At 49.9% G+C, this 17,936-nt stretch overlaps 1 protein-coding gene across 2 annotated transcripts in view; it reads left to right on the top strand.

Annotated features, from left to right (window-relative positions):
• Positions 1-14,818, top strand: part of ARHGAP40 (Rho GTPase activating protein 40) — a 48,791-nt gene extending 33,973 nt beyond the window's left edge. The window contains exons 7-16 of one of the 2 annotated variants that reach the window (XM_063633550.1): positions 2,322-2,413; positions 3,026-3,103; positions 3,492-3,651; positions 5,874-5,956; positions 7,853-8,059; positions 10,217-10,357; positions 11,128-11,297; positions 12,819-12,874; positions 13,930-14,026; positions 14,517-14,818. In XM_063633550.1, coding sequence (XP_063489620.1) covers positions 2,322-2,413; positions 3,026-3,103; positions 3,492-3,651; positions 5,874-5,956; positions 7,853-8,059; positions 10,217-10,357; positions 11,128-11,297; positions 12,819-12,874; positions 13,930-14,021 — 1,079 coding nt within the window. In that variant the 3' untranslated portion in view covers positions 14,022-14,026; positions 14,517-14,818. Of the gene's footprint in view, positions 1-2,321; positions 2,414-3,025; positions 3,104-3,491; positions 3,652-5,873; positions 5,957-7,852; positions 8,060-10,216; positions 10,358-11,127; positions 11,298-12,818; positions 12,875-13,929 lie in introns of both variants that reach the window. The other variant, XM_055266623.2, reaches the window with a different exon arrangement.
• Positions 14,819-17,936: the final 3,118 nt, after the last annotated feature.

Here is a 17,936-nt window from a genome sequence, read left to right as displayed (position 1 = left end):
TCACACCTATAATGCCAACACTTTGGGAGGCCGAGGTGGGAGGCTCACTTGAGCCTAGGAGTTTGAGACCAGCATGGGTGACATAGTGAGACCCCATCTCTACAAAAAATGAAAAAGTAGCCAGGCGTGGTGGTGCACACCTGTAGTCCCACCTACCCGGGAGGCTGAGGTGGGAGGATCACTTGAGCCCAGGAGGTGAAGGCTGCAGTGAGCCTCGATCATGCCACTGCACTCCAGCCTGGGTGACAGAGAGAGACTCTGTCTCAATTCTGTATATATAGAACTATGAGACCCTGTTTCATAATTCCATTATCTATAATAGAATATATTATATAGATCTATATTATAGAATATTATATATAATAGAATTATGGACATTTTCCAGTTATTGTATCATTTAGTGGTTGTCATGATAATGCTACATAACAAACAACCCCCAAATTCATGACTTAAGAATTCTTTACTCTTGCTCACATGTTTGTGGGTAAACTGGGTGTAGCTTGGCTGATCTAGGCTGGGCTTGGCTCCAAGTTGTTGGCTGAGTGTAGATCTGCTCACAGGTCTCTCATCCTCCTGGGACCAGCTGGCCATCTGGAGGATGCTCTCATGGTGACAGCAGAAGCTCAGAGGGCAAACTGTACCACACAATGCATTTTAAGCCTCTGCTTGCATCTTGTAGGTTACCATGCCATTGGTCCAAACTAGTCACATGGCCTAGCAAGGGGTGAGGAAGTACGCTGTGCTTCCCTAATGGGAAGATTTGCAAATTCACATGGCAGAGGGTGTGGATACAAAGAGGGGCAATGAATTTAGAACAATAGTGACATTTACCACAACTATTAAATATTCCTTGAAAACATGATTTTTATTTATTTATTTATTTATTTATTTATTTATTTATTTATTTAGAGACACAGTCTCTCTCTCTCTTGCCCAGGCTGAAGTGCAGTGGCATGATCACAGCTCACTGCAGCCTCAACCTCCCCAGGCTCAGGTGACCCCCCCACTTCAGCCTCCTGAGTAGCTGGGACTGCAGGTGTGTGCCACCATGCCCTGCTAATTTTTGTATTTTTTGTAGAGATGCAGTATTTTTAAGTTGCCCAGACTGGTCTCGAACTCGTGGGCTCAAGTGATCTTCCCATCTCAGCCTCCCAAAGTGCTGGGGTTACAGGCATGAATCACCTTGCCTGGTGAAAACATGATTTTTAATCACTGCACTATTTTTCTCCTCGTGGATGTATTCTAATATATTTAATCATTTCCCTATTAGTGGGCATTTTTGATGTCCATGTCTTTCCTATTATAAGACACAGTCACTACTGCTGTATATATACTTTTGAATGCATCTTAGATTACTTTAGATTGTACTTATGAGTTAAGTTCCTGAGATAATACTGCCCTTCAGCAGTGTATGAAAGCGTTCATCTCACTGCATCATTGTCAACATTATGCATTGTGATTTTTTGGTTTGTTTTGGTTTGGTTTTTTGGTTTGTTTCTTTAAAACAAGAGGATGGTGAATAAAAAAGACCAGGGGGAGGAATCTAGCAGAGGTAGGGTAGGCCGGGGAAGGGAGAAAGAAGGTGTGGAGAAAATGTGGAAGGAGGAGTTTGCCTGAGAAGACCTCAAGCCAAGGTGGTTAAGATTGACCCAGGGAATACATTCTCTAGGACCTGGCCCATCCTGCAGAGCCAGAGCTCTACCCAGGACTGCTGTTACCTTTTTATACCTGGTGCCTTCTGAAGCAGCAGCGTGCTTCCCTTTCAATACTTTTTTTTTTATTCTGTGAGATGGAGCTTCGCTCTTGTCACCCAGGCTGGAGTGCCGTGGTGTAATCTCGGCTCACTGCAACCTCCACCTCCTGGGTTCAAGCGATTCTCCTGCCTCAGCCTCCCAAGTAGCTGGGATTACTGGCACCCGCCACCGTACTCGGCTAAATTTTTTTGTGTTTTTAGTAGAGACAGGGTTTCGCCATGTTGGCCAGGCTAGTCTCGAACTCCTGACCTCAGGTGATCCGCCCGCCTGGCCTCCCAAACTGCTGGGATTACAGGCTTGAGCCACCGCACCAGGCCCTTTCAATACTTCTTTCACCAGCTGAGATTTTCTGCTCTGAGACATATCTCCTCAGCAGTAATGTTTTCATTACTGCTGAGGCCAAATGTTCTGCTCAAGAGGAGAGGTTTGGGTCCACCATTCTCTAGAGAGCTCAGTCCCTCCACAGGAAAAAGCGTCTGATTCTAGTTGCCCAGGAGATCTTGCAGGGCAGAGCCCAGTGATTGTTCCAGGAAGTGAAACGTGCCTCTGCTCTTTGACTTCCTGCAGAAACTCGCCTCTTCGGTGTGCCCCTTGACAGCCTGCTAGAAGCTGACCACAAAGTCCTCCCCAGCACACAAGTCCCGCTGGTCCTTCAAGCCGTAAGTCACCCCCAGCTTGGGTTTATTTAATCCTTCGGAGGCTGGCTCGGGGGACCATTGTCAGGAGACATCTAGCAAAGGGGTGAAAGGATGGGCTTTAGAATCAGGCAGACCTGGGTTCAAATTCTGGCTCTGGTACTTGCTAGCTCAGAGACCTGGGGTGGATTTTTGTTGTTGTTGTTGTTGTTTTTATTTTATAAATTTTTGTCTTAACTTTTTTTGTAGAGACAGGGTCTCACTATGTTGCCCAAGCTGGTCTCGAACTCCTGGCCTCAAGTGATCCTTGGGGTGGATTTTTTTTTTCCTTTTTAACTTCTGAATCTTAAAGTCAAGGGTGGATTTTTGAACTTTCATTAGCCTCCCTTTCAATATCTGTAAATTGGGATGATGATAACAGTATTCTCCTCTTATCAATGATTAAATGAGAAAAATGTATATGAAGCTCTCAGAATGCCTGGCTCATGGAAGTGGTCACAAAAACTAATATTATTATGAAGGAAACCCTTCTCCCGGTACTCCCCTCTTTCTGATTTCCATGGGAGACAAACACATCATTTTGAATCCTGCTTTTCAGCGGTTCCTGGTTTAAATGCTGGTTTCTCTTTCTGACAGCTGCTGTCCTGTTTGGAAAAGAGAGGACTGGACACAGAAGGCATTCTCAGGGTGCCCGGATCCCAGGCCAGAGTCAAGGTAATGGTTTGGCTTCCCCCGCTTCACTGAGGCTGCATCTCTCCCATCCTCACATGTGTGTTAACCCGGGAGGGAATCCAGTCACTGGCTCGCCAGTGATCTGTCTTTGGTCTCTGTGTGGGTCGAGGGTTTGAGAGGCTGAAGGTGGCACAATAAGCGTGGTGGCAGAGAGTGTGGGCCCTGGAGTCAGACCACCAACGTTTAATGAGCAGAGCTCTGTGCTCATTGACACGCACATTAGACCATCTCGTCCTTACTTTAACCCCACGAGGGAGGTGCTCTTGTTGGCCCCACTTTGCAGATGAGGAACCAAGCCCCAGAGAAGCGGTAGAGCAACTTCTACCGGAGCCCTGGGCCAACTGTGTTTTCATGCCCCGCTTTCCTGTAGGGGCTGGAACAGAAGCTGGAGAGAGACTTCTATGCTGGCCTTTTTAGCTGGGACGAGGTTCATCACAATGACGCCTCCGATTTGCTCAAAAGGTTCATCCGGAAGCTGCCGACACCTTTGCTCACGGCTGAGTACCTCCCAGCCTTCGCCGTGGTGCCTAGTGAGTGTGCCCAAGCCCTTAGCCTGTGCAGGGATGGAGAGTTGGATGTCACTGGCCTTGGTTGGAGAGGGGAAGCCATGCAAAGGCAGGACTCCCTGTTCCTGGAAATGTCTGTTCCAGAAATGTCAAACTGATGGGGGAAGAAGCAAGTGTGAGCATGTGAGCCCAATGTGTGTGCACACGCATGTGCACGCGTGTCCTGCGTGTGTTGTATGGCAGGTGTGCATGTTCAGGTGTGTGAGGAGAGGAGGCTAAGGTTTTGCACACTACAGTCCCTATTAGTTCTCACGTGGATGAGTGGACTAGTTTCCTTCACATCTTGACATCCATGGGGTTGAGCTTATCAGCATCACCTACCTGCGTATCTGTGGGCACACGTGTGTGCATGTCCATCTGTGTGCACGTCTGCAGATTGGCATGTGTTGCACGGACCTTGCTGTATGTATAGTCTGCATATATATGTTCCTGTCTGGACTTCTGACTTCTTCACAATCCACAATGTACAAACATAGTCACTTCTATTTTTCTCAAAAAAATACAGCAGCTCTCCTGAGATCTCACTCACAACCGTGAGGTTCTCCCTGTCTCTTTGAATTCTCCAAAAAGCTTCAAGGCTCAGGAAGTCTGATTTCTACCCCCAAGCTAGGGACAGGGATCCTGAGAGGTCCTCTCTGACCTTTGATTCTCACAATCTCAGTGTTTTGTTTGTTTTCTTTCGTCTTCTTCTTCTTCTTTTTTTTTTTTTTTTTTTTTTAGGAGATGGGGTCTTGCTCTGTCACCCAGGCTGGAGTGCAGTGGCATGATCCTAGTTCACTGCAGCCTTGAACTCTTAGGTTCAAGTGATTCTCCTGCCTCAGCCTCCCAAGTAGCTAAGAATATAGGCACATGAAACCACGCCTGGCATACTTGTTTAACATTTTTTTGTAGTGACGGGGGTCTCGCTGTGTTGCCCAGGCTAGTGTCAAACTCCTGGCCTCAAGCGATCCTCCCACTTCGGCCTCCCAAAGTGGTGAGGTTACAGGCATGAACCATCAGGCTTGGCCTCAACCTCATTGCGAAACATAAATCAGACTCCTTCCCTATGCTGTTGCCCACCCTCCACAGCACTCGTGTAATAAGATTCCACTTCTCACTCAGCCCACCTGCTCCGGCTCAGGTCCTGCCTGGCCCCCTTTCCTCCTGGGCCCCTCCTTCCCCACTGTCTGGCCAGGCTCTCCCGCTTTGCTGTTCCCCCTCCTCTTTCCCTTCCCAGGGCCTCTGCACTTGCTGCTGTGTCTGAATGGAACCTCCCTCCACCCTCATTTGGCTGCTTTCTGCCATTCAAGTTTCAGCTGGCGGTCAGTGCCTGCGAGGGGCCTTCCGTGACCCCACACACCATGCTGCCTGCCAGCCTCTATAATGACGCAAGGATGCCCATCATACTCTGATTTATTCTTTGCTTGTGTATTGTGTCTCCTCTCTGAAATGTAAGCTCCATGAGCCTGTGACTTTGTTTTCCTCCTTCACTATTGTGTCCAAGATTCCTAGACCAAGCAGAGCACCTGACAGGTACTTGATAGATATTTGTTGATAAGTGAGAGAAGGAAAGAAGGGAAGGAGGGAGGGAGGAAGGAAGGAAGGTAAGTAGGTAGGTCATATGGGGTCGCAGGCCTGGCGCCCGGGGTGCTCAGCCTCTGTCTCCTACGCAGCTCTTCTCCAGGTTCCAGCCAGCTCTCAGCTGCTGGGTCTTGTCTGGCTCTGATGAACTCCTTCTTTGAATCTATAACTACTACCTCCTCTCCCCGGAGATCCTGACACCAGGTGTGAGACAGCTTTTCCTTTTCAACCCTCACAACACAGAGGGTTTCACGAAAACCTTCTATCTGGGCCCACTGAGCTCTCTGTCTCCCTTCCTAAGGGTGATTTGCTGGTTCATTGCATTTCTGACCCTGGGCTGCAGCCTGGACTGCGTATCTAGGTCTGTGCGGCATGTGCTCGCACGCACACGCATGCGTGTGTTTATTTTGTTACACAAAGTACAGCAAGTGAACCTCTCCACCAGCACTGGTCAGGGCTCTGTCTGAGCCAACATTAGACAAGGAAATAGTCCCACACCTTATGAAAAAAGGGATTCCTGGCTGTCCCCTGGCTTTCCAGCTCTGGAATTTCCCCAAGAAGAGACCAGACTGAGGGAGGGAGTCCCTGAGCCTCCCATGGAGACTGAGGTCCCTCCCTTCCCACAGACATCCCCAACCTGAAGCAGCGCCTGCAGGTTCTTCACCTGCTCATCCTCATCCTCCCAGAACCCAACAGAAATGCCTTAAAGGTAAGAATTACCATGCACGACCACCACTCTGCCATCTCAGTCCACAGCCACAGCCATGGCCCCAAATGTGCTCATTCATTCATTCATTCACTCAGCAACTCTGCCTGGCTAGGGTTCAGTGATGACCCACACAGACCTCTCTTGAGACTTTTTCCTAAAGAAAGTAGATGAGTCCTGAAAGGGGATAGTCCCAGAGTGGGCACTGCAGAGCGTCAGTTCCACGTGATGCTAACAGGTGTTAGCACCTTGTGGCCAAGCATGGATAGGTAAACACAGAGTTCATGAAACAAGGTTAAGAATACTTTTCTCCCCAGGACTTCTCAAAGCCTTTAGTATATTGAGGCTTTGAGAGAATCTCCAAGTGGGATTAGAGTATGCAGCACTCTCCAAACTCGGTTGATCATGGACCTCTTTTGTTGTGGAAAGCATTGCACGGCACTGGTGTTCCATGCAGAACCAGTTCGGGAAACAAACCCTTAGCAAATTCCCCTTGCCCTATGGGAGTGGATGCTGGGCCTTGGCCCAGCTCCCTGTACCCTCTTGACTGTTCTTCAGTCAGACTCAAGATGTGCCTCCAGGATCAGCCTATGAGGAGGCCCCAGGTCTTCCTGTTTGAGTTTCTGCTTCCTTTTCAGTAAACTGAGGATGATAATAGCATTAATAGCATCTTGTCTAGTTGTTTTGGAAATCATAAAAGCTAACTCATGAGGAATCATAGGGTAGATGATGATGCTTTGCAGGGTACTCAATATGTGTCCTCTCCTCCTATCTTCTCTCCCTCCCTCCCTCCCTTCCTTCCTTCCTTCCTCCTTCCCTCCCTCCCTCCCTCCTTCCCTCCCACCTCCCTTTCATTTGTTCTTCCCTCCTCCACCCATTTATTCTCATCCATCCATCTATTCATCTTTTCTTTATCCATCCATCCATCCATCCATCCATCCATCCATCCATCCATCCATCCCTCCCTCCCTTCTTCACTCCGTCCCTTTGTCCTTACTGGCTATATGACTCTTGGCACATTCTCTAAGCTTGTTTCCTTATCTATAAAACGCATGCAATAATAAGAGCTACCTTGGCCGGGCGCAGTGGCTCATGCCTGTAATCCCAGCACTTTGGGAGGCCAAGGCAGGAGGATCACTTGAGGTCAGGAGTTCGAGATCAGCCTGGCCAACATGGTGAAACCCTGTCTCAACTAAAAATTTAAAAATTAGCTGGGTGTGGTGGTGCACACTTGTAATCCCAGCTACTTGGGAGGCTGAGGTGGGAGGGTTGCTTGAACCTGGGAGGCAGAGGTTGCAATGAGCTGAGCCAAGATCATACCACTGCATTCCAGCCTGGGAGACAAAGTGAGACTCTGACTCAAAGAAAAACAAAAACAAAAACAACCAAAAAACTACCTTATAAAGTTGCTGTGAGGATTAAATGAGATGTACCAACTAAAGGCCCAGGAACACAAAGAATACATAGTAAATGGTAGCTCTTATCACTTTCCGCTGCTCTTCCCAGCGTCTCTGCTTCTCTATTCTTTCCTTTGCATTTTGGGTAGATCTAGACTCCAGAAAGAAGGAGCTATCCTGGGCCTCACCAGGAAATGACCCATATTCCAGACCTGTGGCCCTTTTCTACCTGGAAGTTGAAGTCTGACCCAGTTGTCTCATTAGTCTCTGAGGGAGCAGGGGAGGGAAAGAGTTTTGGACACACTGCAGAGCAGGAAACGGAGACACAGAGAGGTTGCGGAGTGGGCTGGTGACACAGCTGGAATGGGAGCCCCTCTTGCTGCCCTCCCAGCTCCTGGCTCCTTCCTAGCACCCCCTTATCACGCATCAGGATGCCCTGGGGATGATGGGGAGGTGCCAGGGATGGGCTGAGATTTGAGGGAGGCTCTGCACCCTTCCCTAGGCACTGCTGGAATTCCTCAGGAAAGTGGTGGCCCGGGAACAGCACAACAAGATGACTCTGTGGAATGTTTCCACCGTGATGGCCCCTAACCTCTTTCTGCACCAAGGGCGGCCCCCCAAGCTCCCCAAAGGCAAGGAGAAGCAGCTGGCAGAGGGGGCAGCCGAGGTGGTGCAGATAATGGTGCAATACCAGGATCTGCTGTGGACGGTGAGTGCTGCTGGGCGCTGGGTATCCCTCCTCTGGGTGCAGCTGCCCTGCCGCCCCTGTTGTCCAGGAGCCTGGGCATTGTCCTTTCAGTTCCCTAGTGTGTCCCTTGCAGGACCTTTGTTGACCTCTACACAGGCCTGTGTTTTCTTCCTCCCCCTGCCTTAGTAACCAAGAAGAAGTGTCTTCACTTTCTGTCTCCACTGCCACGCCTGTCAGTCAGTCTGCTGCCATCTGGTCTATCCCAGATTGCAGGAGTTCCCCCAACTCCTGCGCAAATAATTCCTTCACATCAAAGCTTTTATGCTGCTGAGAAAGCCCCATCCCTGAGGCCCAGGATCACAGGGCTGCCTAAGATAGAGCCTGGAACCAGACAACAAGGATAACCCTGACCCCCTGCCCCCACTGTGAGCTTTGCCCTGAGTAACAAGTGACAGCAAGGAGAGGAGCCAGAGCAGGAGAGAGGCCCCTCTGCGGTGTCAGCATGCATGGTGCCCCTAGCACTGAGATCCCTCCAGCTCTTGAGACTCCTGTGAACACAAGGTAGCACCATCTACCACTGCTGACCAGGCTGCTTTCTCACCTAGAGATGTGTAGCCCCTTCCCTCCATCTGTTCATTCATCCTTCCATTCAGTCCCCCATCCACCCACCCACTCACCCACCTACCCATCCATCCGTCCACCCACTCACCCACCCACCCATCCATTTATGCAACTGCCCATCACCCACCCACTCACCCACTCACCTATCCCCCAAACCCATCTATTTACCCACCCATCCATCCGTTAATTCCTCCAACTCCCCCATCCACCCATCCGCCAATCTATCATCCACTCACCCATCCACCAATCATGCATCTCTCTATTCATCTACCAATCCATCCATCCACTCATTCACCCATCCATCCACCCACCCATCTACTCAACCATGCATCTATCCAACTAAATCATGCATCTATCCAACTATCTACCCATCCATCCATCCACTCATCTACCAAACCATGCATCTATCCCACTATCTACCCATCCATCCACCCACAGTCCTTCCCCCTATCCCTGCCTTCTTCCATGGTCATAAGGTTAGATTTCCTATTCCAGAAACCAGCAAGTGATGCCCTCTCTGACTGTTCTCACTTTCTTTCCAACCCTTCCTGGGCACTCTTCTGTGTTCTAAACACAGCAAATGCCAGCTGGCACTCCAAACTCATCTAGTACTTCACACTTCTGAATTTTTGCTTATGCAGTTTACTCTGCCTGGAATTCCCTTCCCTTTTTTTTTTTTTTAAGGGCAGAAGCCTGGTGTCCTCTGCTCATTCTTTAAGACCTCCTAGTTCAAGAGTCAACTCCTCTGTCAAAAGTCCCCTACTCCTCCCCCCTACACCCCTTACACCCCCATAGTTCCTTTCTTCTCTGCACTCAGCCCTTTGAGATAGTGTTGCTACTAAAAGACATTGGATTGTAATACTTCTTTTTATTGGAGGAAGCTTTAAAAATTCAAGAAATTCCTGAAAGTTTTCTTGTTAGAAAAGCTTCAGAAAACATAGATGTAGAAAAAGTGAAAGGGGAGAACCCCCATCACCCTCGCCCTTCCCCGTGTGTGTCACCTTTAGACAGCACACACATAGCAAAGAGGGGAGTTCAGAATCGACTCCAGTTCCGTCAGACCCTGGGAGACAGAAACGTGTTATTATCAGGGTCCATGGAGTCTGGGTTCTCTGACTCTGCTGGGTTCGGATCCCACAGAGAGGCATGGGTTGATCTAGAGGTCTCTGTAGGAATCCCCCAGTATGGGCTGTCTGGGGGTTCTCAGAACAGAGCCTGCTCCAGGTGTGTTTTGGGGATACCCCTGCCTGTGCCAGTGAGCAGCTATCCCTCAGCAGGTGCAGGACCCTCCAGCCTCTGTTGAGGGGACCACTATCCACTAAGCTTCAGGGTGGGCTCCACTCTCAGGGTCCCCTACTCCAAGGTCCACTTTAGGGGCTGAATGCCCCCTCCTCATTCCACCAAACCAGTGCTTCCATCCCGTGTCCAACAAATGCATATTTCCAAGCCCTGTGGGACGCTGGGCCAGGGAAGAGGCCACGATGACCCTGGAGGGGGCTCTGCCTGTCGCCCCCAGCAGTCCTATCCCCCTGCCAAGACTTGATCCTTTCTGGCCAGGTCGCCTCTTTCCTGGTCGCCCAGGTGCGAAAATTGAACGACAGCAGCAGCAGGCGCCCCCAGCTCTGCGACGCAGGCCTCAAGACTTGGCTGCGGAGGATGCACGCAGACAGGGACAAGGCGGGGGACGGCCTCGAGGCGGTGAGTGCCCCCGACCCCAGACAGGTGCAGAAGGGCCAAAGCGACAGGAGGGCACCTGGGGCGCGGTGCTTCCCTTCCTCCAGGTCCCCGCTAGCGGGCTGCCAGCAACGGCCCAGTGAGGCCACCAGGAGGCGCTGCGGCGCCGTCACGGGGAGAGAGGAGGCGTGGCTGCGAAACGAGGGCTTTGAAGGCGGTTGGGGAGGGGAAATGGAGTGACTCGGAGACTTCCCCTAGAAACCACCACCGCCACCCCATTTTTAGGCAGCCCCTGGCCGAGGGTTGGGAAAATGGGGGTCGCTCTGCGGGGTGTGAGGCGATTCGGGCTGGGAGGGAGATAGTAGGAGGGAAGAGCCTTCCAAAAATGCTGAGTATTCCTGGGAGGGGTCCTGAACACAGTTCCTTATTAAAGTCCCGATCAGAGAAATTGATGAGCGTCAAGGCTGCACCGTGCACGATGTGTGGGTGATGGGTCTTTATACAAACCTACATGTCTGTGTTTGTGGGTGCGTTGCATGTACTCCTGCTATGTGTACAAGTGCAAAACACAGGCATAGAAACACAAACACACATCCGGAATGTGTATGTCTGTGATCTGTGCCCAAGTGGCCGGTGTGCGTGTGTGTGAGTGTGTGTGTGCATCTTGTGGTTTTCAGCGTGGGCATTTGTGTAAGTGCCACGTATGCGTGTTTATGCATCCATGTTTGAACTCCAGGCAAGCTGACTCCTATATATATATATGGATCTTTCTCTCTCTCTCTCTCTCTCTGCAGACTCCCAAGGTGGCAAAGATCCAGGTGGTCTGGCCTATCAAGGACCCCTTGAAGGTGCCTCTCACCCCCAGCACCAAAGTGGCCCACGTCCTGAGGCAGTTCACAGAGCACCTCAGCCCTGGTTCCGAGGGTCAAGAAGACAGTAAGGACGTGGACAGCCTCCTTCTACAGTAAGGGGCACCTCCTGGAGGCAGGAGCCTCCTCCCTACAGGCAGGGCTCTGCACCCCGGAGCTGAAGGCCAGCAGGGAGTTACACATACTGTTGGCCTGACCTGGCCTTCCCTTTCTGGGGTGGTCAGATGGGTTCTCCAACCTTAGAGAGTTTCTTGGCTCCAAGTAATAATCATCATGACCACCACTCACTCATTCATTTTAATAGGTATTTAATGAATGCCTACCACCAGGCACCATGTTTTTCTGTTTGTTTGTTTGTTTGTTTGTTTGTTTGTTTGTTTTGAGACAGAATCTAGCTCTGTCGCCCAGGCTGGAGTGCAGTGGCTCGATCTTGGCTCACTGCAACCTCCTCCTCCCAGGTTCAAGCGATTTTCCTGCCTCAGCCTCCCAAGTAGCTGGGATTACAGGCGCCTGCCACCATGCCTGGCTAATTTTTTTGTATTTTTAATAGAGACTGGGTTTTACCATGTTAGCCAGGCTGGTGTCAAACTCCTGAACTCAAGTGATCTGCCCACCTCAGCCTTCCAAAGTGCTGGGATTACAGGTGTGAGCCACCGCACCTGGCCACCATGTATTAAGAGAATTACAGACTAGCCATGAAAAGAACAGACAGAGGCCCTGCTCTTAAGAGCTCACAGTCCTGAGGAAGAGCTGGACATAAAGCAAATCATCACGAATCAAAGATCAAGTTACAAACTGTATTAGGTTTCATAAGAAATGCAGGGAACAATGTGTCTGCAAGACAAGGAAGCTGGTGTCATCTGGGAGCAAGGTGAGGCTTCCAGGCACAGAAAACTGCATGGTAAAGGTCCTGTAGCAAGGAGCAGAGCCTGATCAAGGATCTGGAAGAAGGTCAGGGGCTGATGTGCAGCCATCATTCCCAGGGTACAGGAAACAGCCCGAGACCTCAAGAGCTTCCTTGTTGGCATTGGCACAAGGGACCCTCAGACTGTCATCTTCAGCAAGTCTCTGGTCCAGCTCCTCCTTGAACAGATGGGAGCACTAAGACTCAGAAAAGAGAAGGGACTTGCCTGAGGCCACATGGCAGATAAGAGGCCATGGAATTGAACTCAGGATACCCATAATTATCATATAATAATTGTGATTCTTAGATGATAGGCATAATTATCATATGTAATCATACAATGTCCATAATCCATCTTGACTCAAAATCTTCCCCTCACAGCAGGCTCCTGTCCCGATCTGTCACCACTTATTCCCTGCCCTCGCAGTCTCCATTCTGATGCCCACAAGGAAGGGGCCTCGCAGCGGGGTGCACCCCTAGCTGAGCCTCACCACGTGCCCTCCAGCTACCTCTCCCCAGCCCCTGGGTGCTGGACTCTGTCACTGGCTCCAGCTCTCTCAGGAGGGTCCTTATGCTGCTTCTCCACCGCGGGACCAAAAAATCAGTGAGGACTGCCTTTTCCAGGCCTGGGGGCCATGCACAGTTGTTGGTCTTGCTGTTCCCAGAAGAAAAAGGCAGTAGTTGTTTTTTTTTTTCTCTCTCTGTTTTACAGCCACAGGTCCATGGAGTCAGCCAACATCCTCCTCTATGAAGTTGGAGGGAATATCAGTAAGTTCCACTGTGGGAAACGGGAACAGAGCCCGGGTCCCTGGGAATTCTTCGACCTCAAAGGCTCACTGGGTCCTTCTTGAGGAGGCCAGAGTAGGCCTGCAGATGAGCCCTCCCCTCAGGTCTCTGTCTTCAATGAAACCAGGCGGAATCCTGCTGTAAGGTTAAAGGTTAGCCTGTGCAAGTCTTAGGAGCCTATCCTGGAGTTTGGATTTTGCCTAGAGCTGGCCTCAGGCTTGCAGAGAGAGGCAGAAGATTTGTTTAGTGTGAAGGTTCGCAGTAGCACCAGCGAAACCGACGCCTCTGGGACACCCTAGCTGGGATGGACCTCATCCCTGGCCTAGGGGCCAAGGAGTCCTTAAGGAATTCTGCAAACACATATCCAGCTCTGGGAGGTCCCTGGCTCTGTGGGAACCAAGGATGGGCAGCTGTTTCCCTTTGCGTTCTCTAGAGCAATGATCCTCAGACTTTACCAGACCCTCAGGTTCCACTGGAGGGCTAAGACACAGATGGCGGGGCCTAAGAATGTGTGTTTCTGATGAGTTCCCAGGAGTTGCAGATGCTGCTGGTCGGGGGGGCCACACTTTGAGGGCCACTGGCCAAGAAGCAGAAGCTAAGACATGGCTTCAGTAGTACATGATGCATTGAGGGGGTGTCCCTCAGGAAAAGGGTTCCAAGGGACAGAGTGAAGGAGGATAGGGAAGGGGCAGGGGCCAGGAGAGTTAGCACCCTGGAGCTTGGCCTGATCCACTAGGGGGCTCTAGAGTACAAATCACATCAGAGTTGTTGCATTTTGAGGCAAGGAGACTGGTCTTTGGTAAGTCTGTGTGTCAGTCATCGACTGTAAGCTTCCCAGGGGAAAGGGGGTGTCACTTTTCTGGCAAGGCATCTTCCCTCAGTGGAGCTCAGTTCTCCAGCAAAAGAGGTAGCTGTGAGCTGTAGCAGTCAAGATGCATACAGCCAGGGGACAGTGCACTGCCTGGTGAAGGGCTCTGCAGGGGAACAGCATCTCCCACAGCCTCCCGCTCAACCTCCTTCACCCCTTCTTCCCACAGATGAGCATCGCCTGGACCCAGATGCCTACCTCTTAGATCTGTACCGTGCCAACCCGCATGGCGAGTGGGTCCTTAAACAGAGCCCCACCTAAACCCTGTGAGTCTCAGGAGCAGCCTGGATGCCTCCTCCTCTCCCCTGCTAGCTCTGTGTCCACGTACCCAGTATGAGAACAAAGCTATTTCAGGGGAAGGTCTCAGTTTTCTTCCAAGGCATCCTTCTCTGAAATACCTCTCAGACCCCTTAGAAATAGACTCAGGGCTAGTGCTCTCTCCACTCAGAGGGGATGAAGGGCTAGGGCCTCAGGGAGGGGAGGCCAACACTGTAGTCATGATCAGCCCTGGGAGAACTGGACAGAGGAAGAACTTCCCTTCACAGCTCTCACGTTTTAACCACGCGCACAAAGCCCTCACTCCCCTCCACCCCCCAGCCCTCCAGAGAGTTGCTTCCTACACCGCGCTTGCTGTATGACACCACCACTTGGGGCGTTTGTGTCTCCATGGGCTTCTGTCCATGGCTTCCAGACTGGAGGAAAATTAAAAATTCAACACCTTTATCAAGAGGTAGTTGGGTTTTTTTTTCCCCCCAGGCAAAATTGTTTTGAAAGTGGCCCTACAATGTGTAGTAGCAGCAGCACCAGAGACAAAACCAGGAGAGCTCTGTGACCTTGGACAAGCCCCTTGCCCTCTCAGAATCCTTCCAGGATGAGGGGCTAGGGCCTCAGGGAGAGGAAGCCAACGTTGTAGCCATGATCAGCCCCGGGCGAACTGGACAGAGGAAGACTTCGCTTCACAGCTCTCACGCTTTACATGTTGATTTGTACAATCTTGTCATTTTATAATATAATATGTAAATGTAATTGTTTAAAGGCACAACAAGTTCAACATCACATTTACTTTGCCTGTTTTTCTCTCCAGTCCAGTGCTCGGTAGGTGTTGTCCTTCCAGCGAGTTGACATGGGAGCTTGGTGACGAGAGCATCTTGCTGAACTGCTCAAAGGGCTTTGGCCCATGTGATCCAGCCACACCTTGAACCCACAACCACCGGGGGTTGGGGGGGCAGGAAGAGAACTCAGAATGGGGAGGCATGGAGTAATGACACCCATTGCTGAAGGGTGGGGGCATTGCAGTGACAGCCTGTCTGGGCATCTTCTCATCTCCTACAGTCCCAGGTCTCACCCTTCTTCTTCTCCTCTGCCCTGGGTCTGTATCCTCAGGCCAGGTGAGGCTTCGCTTATTTGTTCACTTAACAATGAGTTTACTGAGCATTTAATATGTGTCAAGAGGTTCACAAATTTAATCTTCACAATAATCCAGTGTCTTCGGTTTGGGTTCCCCCAGAAGCAAAATGTGAGGCAAAGATTCAAGTGCAAATAGTGGTCCTAAGAAATGCAAGAGAGTGGGGATATGAGAGAAAGAGGGGGAGGCAGTCTATAAAAGGGTGCCCAATCACAAGCAGGCTACCACTGGGGGCATCTCGAGCTTAATTCCACTGGAGAACTGTGAGAAACAGTATGGAAGATGTCCTTTAGAGTCACCCTACCCAAGGGGCAAGGGAGCCAGTGTGTTTATTCAACTCCTGTGAGTCATTGGTTGAGGGCTCCTCCTGAGGAGTGTAGGTATTTGTTTCCTGGTACTTCCGCCTGCCAGAGCGCAGGCACAGTGTGCTCCAATACTCAGAGAAAGCCCTCAAGAAGAGATACAGATACCGGCAACTAGACATTGGCCACTGTACACAGATGGCAAGTGCTGAAGGGATATGGTCGGGCATCAACAGCACCTGCTTCACCCTGTTAGGCAATGATGGTGAGATACTGATGCTGATGATGATGGTGTTGATGGTGATGCCAATGCTAATGCTGCTGTGGTGGTGGTGGTGATGGTAATGATGATGATGGTGATGCTCATGCTGCTGTGGTGGTGGTGGTGATGGTAATTATGTTGATGATGGTGATGCTGCTGATGGTGGTGATGGTGATGCTGCTGATGTTGATGATGGTGGGGATAATGATGGTGATGCTGCCGATGGTGACGGTGGTGATGATGATGGTGATGCCGCTGATGGTGGTGATGGTGATGCTGCCGATGGTGACGGTGGTGATGATGATGGTGATGCCACTGATGGTGGTGATGGTGATGGTGGTGGTGGTGATGATGATGATGATGCTGCTGATGGTGGTGGTGGTGGTGATGCTGCTGATAGTGATGATGATGGTGATTACGATAGTGATGCTGCTGCTGCTGCTGGTGATTCTGCTGATGGTTTTGATGGTTATGACGATGGTGATGCTGCTGATGGTGATGATGGTGATAATGGTAATGATGATGCCGGTGAGGGTAATAATGGTAATGATGGTGATGGGGATGATGGTGATAATAACGATGATGCTGATGGTGATGATGACAGTGATGCTACTGCTGTTGCTGCTGCTGATGGTGATGACGCCAAGAGCTTGACAAGTTTAATCTTCACAATAATCCAGTGTCTTAGTTTGGGCAATGATAGTGATGATGTCAGCTGTCACTAAGCAGTTACTACGCACCAGGCATTTTACAGATATTAATTCCTTTGATTCTCACAACAACGCTATGTGACACATTATTATTCCCTTTTTATAGGAGAGGAAAAACCAAGGCTCAGAAAGTTAACATTACTTGTCTGCATGGCTGATAAGTGACAGGTTAGTCTGGTGTCAAGATGCAAGCTCTACTATTTTAGACCATAAATATGAATGTTTTGCCATAAATACCCATATTTAAAAGTGTTTTCATAATGGTCACTTCCTCAATGTCCCTTCTTCCCCTGCCCCATCCCACAATACAAATAATCTCAGAATGAGAGAAGGTATTTCTCTTAAACCAAGGAGACCTAGTAAGGAGGGATTGACATTTGTCCTGGAATTCCTCAATAGAGCATTTGAAGCTTGTAGCTGGTTAAGAGCCTCTGAGCGGCCTCAGTTTCCCTAGCAGCCCCATCTGAAGAACCAAGATGTAATGAAGCATGAATTTAGCCCAGCACTAGCCCCACAATCCTATGAGGTGAGTGTTACCATAGTTTCACTTTACAGATGAAGAAACTGAGTTTCAGACAAGTTAAACCATGGATTCAAAGTCAACACACAGGGTGAGAAACTTGGATGCCTGATTCCAAATCTAGGGCTTTTTCAGTCATACCATGATTTCCTGAAGCAAGATCAAGTGCCTGATAGGTGACAGCAAGAAGATTCAAGAACAGCAGTAGGAAAATTGGACAAATTATTCAAGTTGGGGAGATACCAAGGGATTCAGCCAGGGTTGCTGCTTCTGTTCACCAATGTCCTCTCTACCTCCCATGGTCTACCTACAAGTCTTTGGGACCTCCCTCTAAAATATACCCCAATCCATCCACTTCACTCCTTTGTTCCTACTACCATCCTAATCCGAACCACTATCATCTCTATGCCTTGGATAACAGTGATCATGATGGTGGTGGTGGTAGCATTGATGATGGTGATGGTAGTGGTGATGGTGGTGGTGGTGATGGAAATGATGATGATGTTAGTTGTGGTGATGGTGGTGGTGGTAGTGGTGATGATGGTGATGATTATGATGGTGGTGTTGGTGGTTCTGGTGATGATAATGATGGTGGTGGTGGTGATGAAGGTGATGATGATTATGATGGTGTTGGTAGTGGGGTGATGATAATGATGGTGGTGGTGGTGGTGGTGATGCTGGTGGTGGTGGTGGTGACTGATGAGAATGATGATAATCTAAAATAGTTAAGAGTTTACATCTTGACACCAGATTGTGCAAGGCCTTGATGGCCTCCATGCCTCTTAACTGCTCTCCCTTCTTGCTTTCCTCTCTATTCATATATAGCAGCCACTGTGGGCCTTTAAAAATATAAATTCAATCTTACTGAAAGCCCTCCTGCTGAAAACCTTCCAGAGGGATCCCATTAAACAAATATCCCAACTCTTTACCCTGGCCTATGAAGCCCTATGTCTGTGACACCACTTCACTCATACTCA

This window comes from Symphalangus syndactylus, chromosome 24 (genome assembly GCF_028878055.3).
Source record: "Symphalangus syndactylus isolate Jambi chromosome 24, NHGRI_mSymSyn1-v2.1_pri, whole genome shotgun sequence".
NCBI lineage: Eukaryota > Metazoa > Chordata > Mammalia > Primates > Hylobatidae > Symphalangus > Symphalangus syndactylus.
Note: the sequence above shows the minus strand (reverse complement) of the source record. Positions and strands in the feature narration are given on the sequence as shown.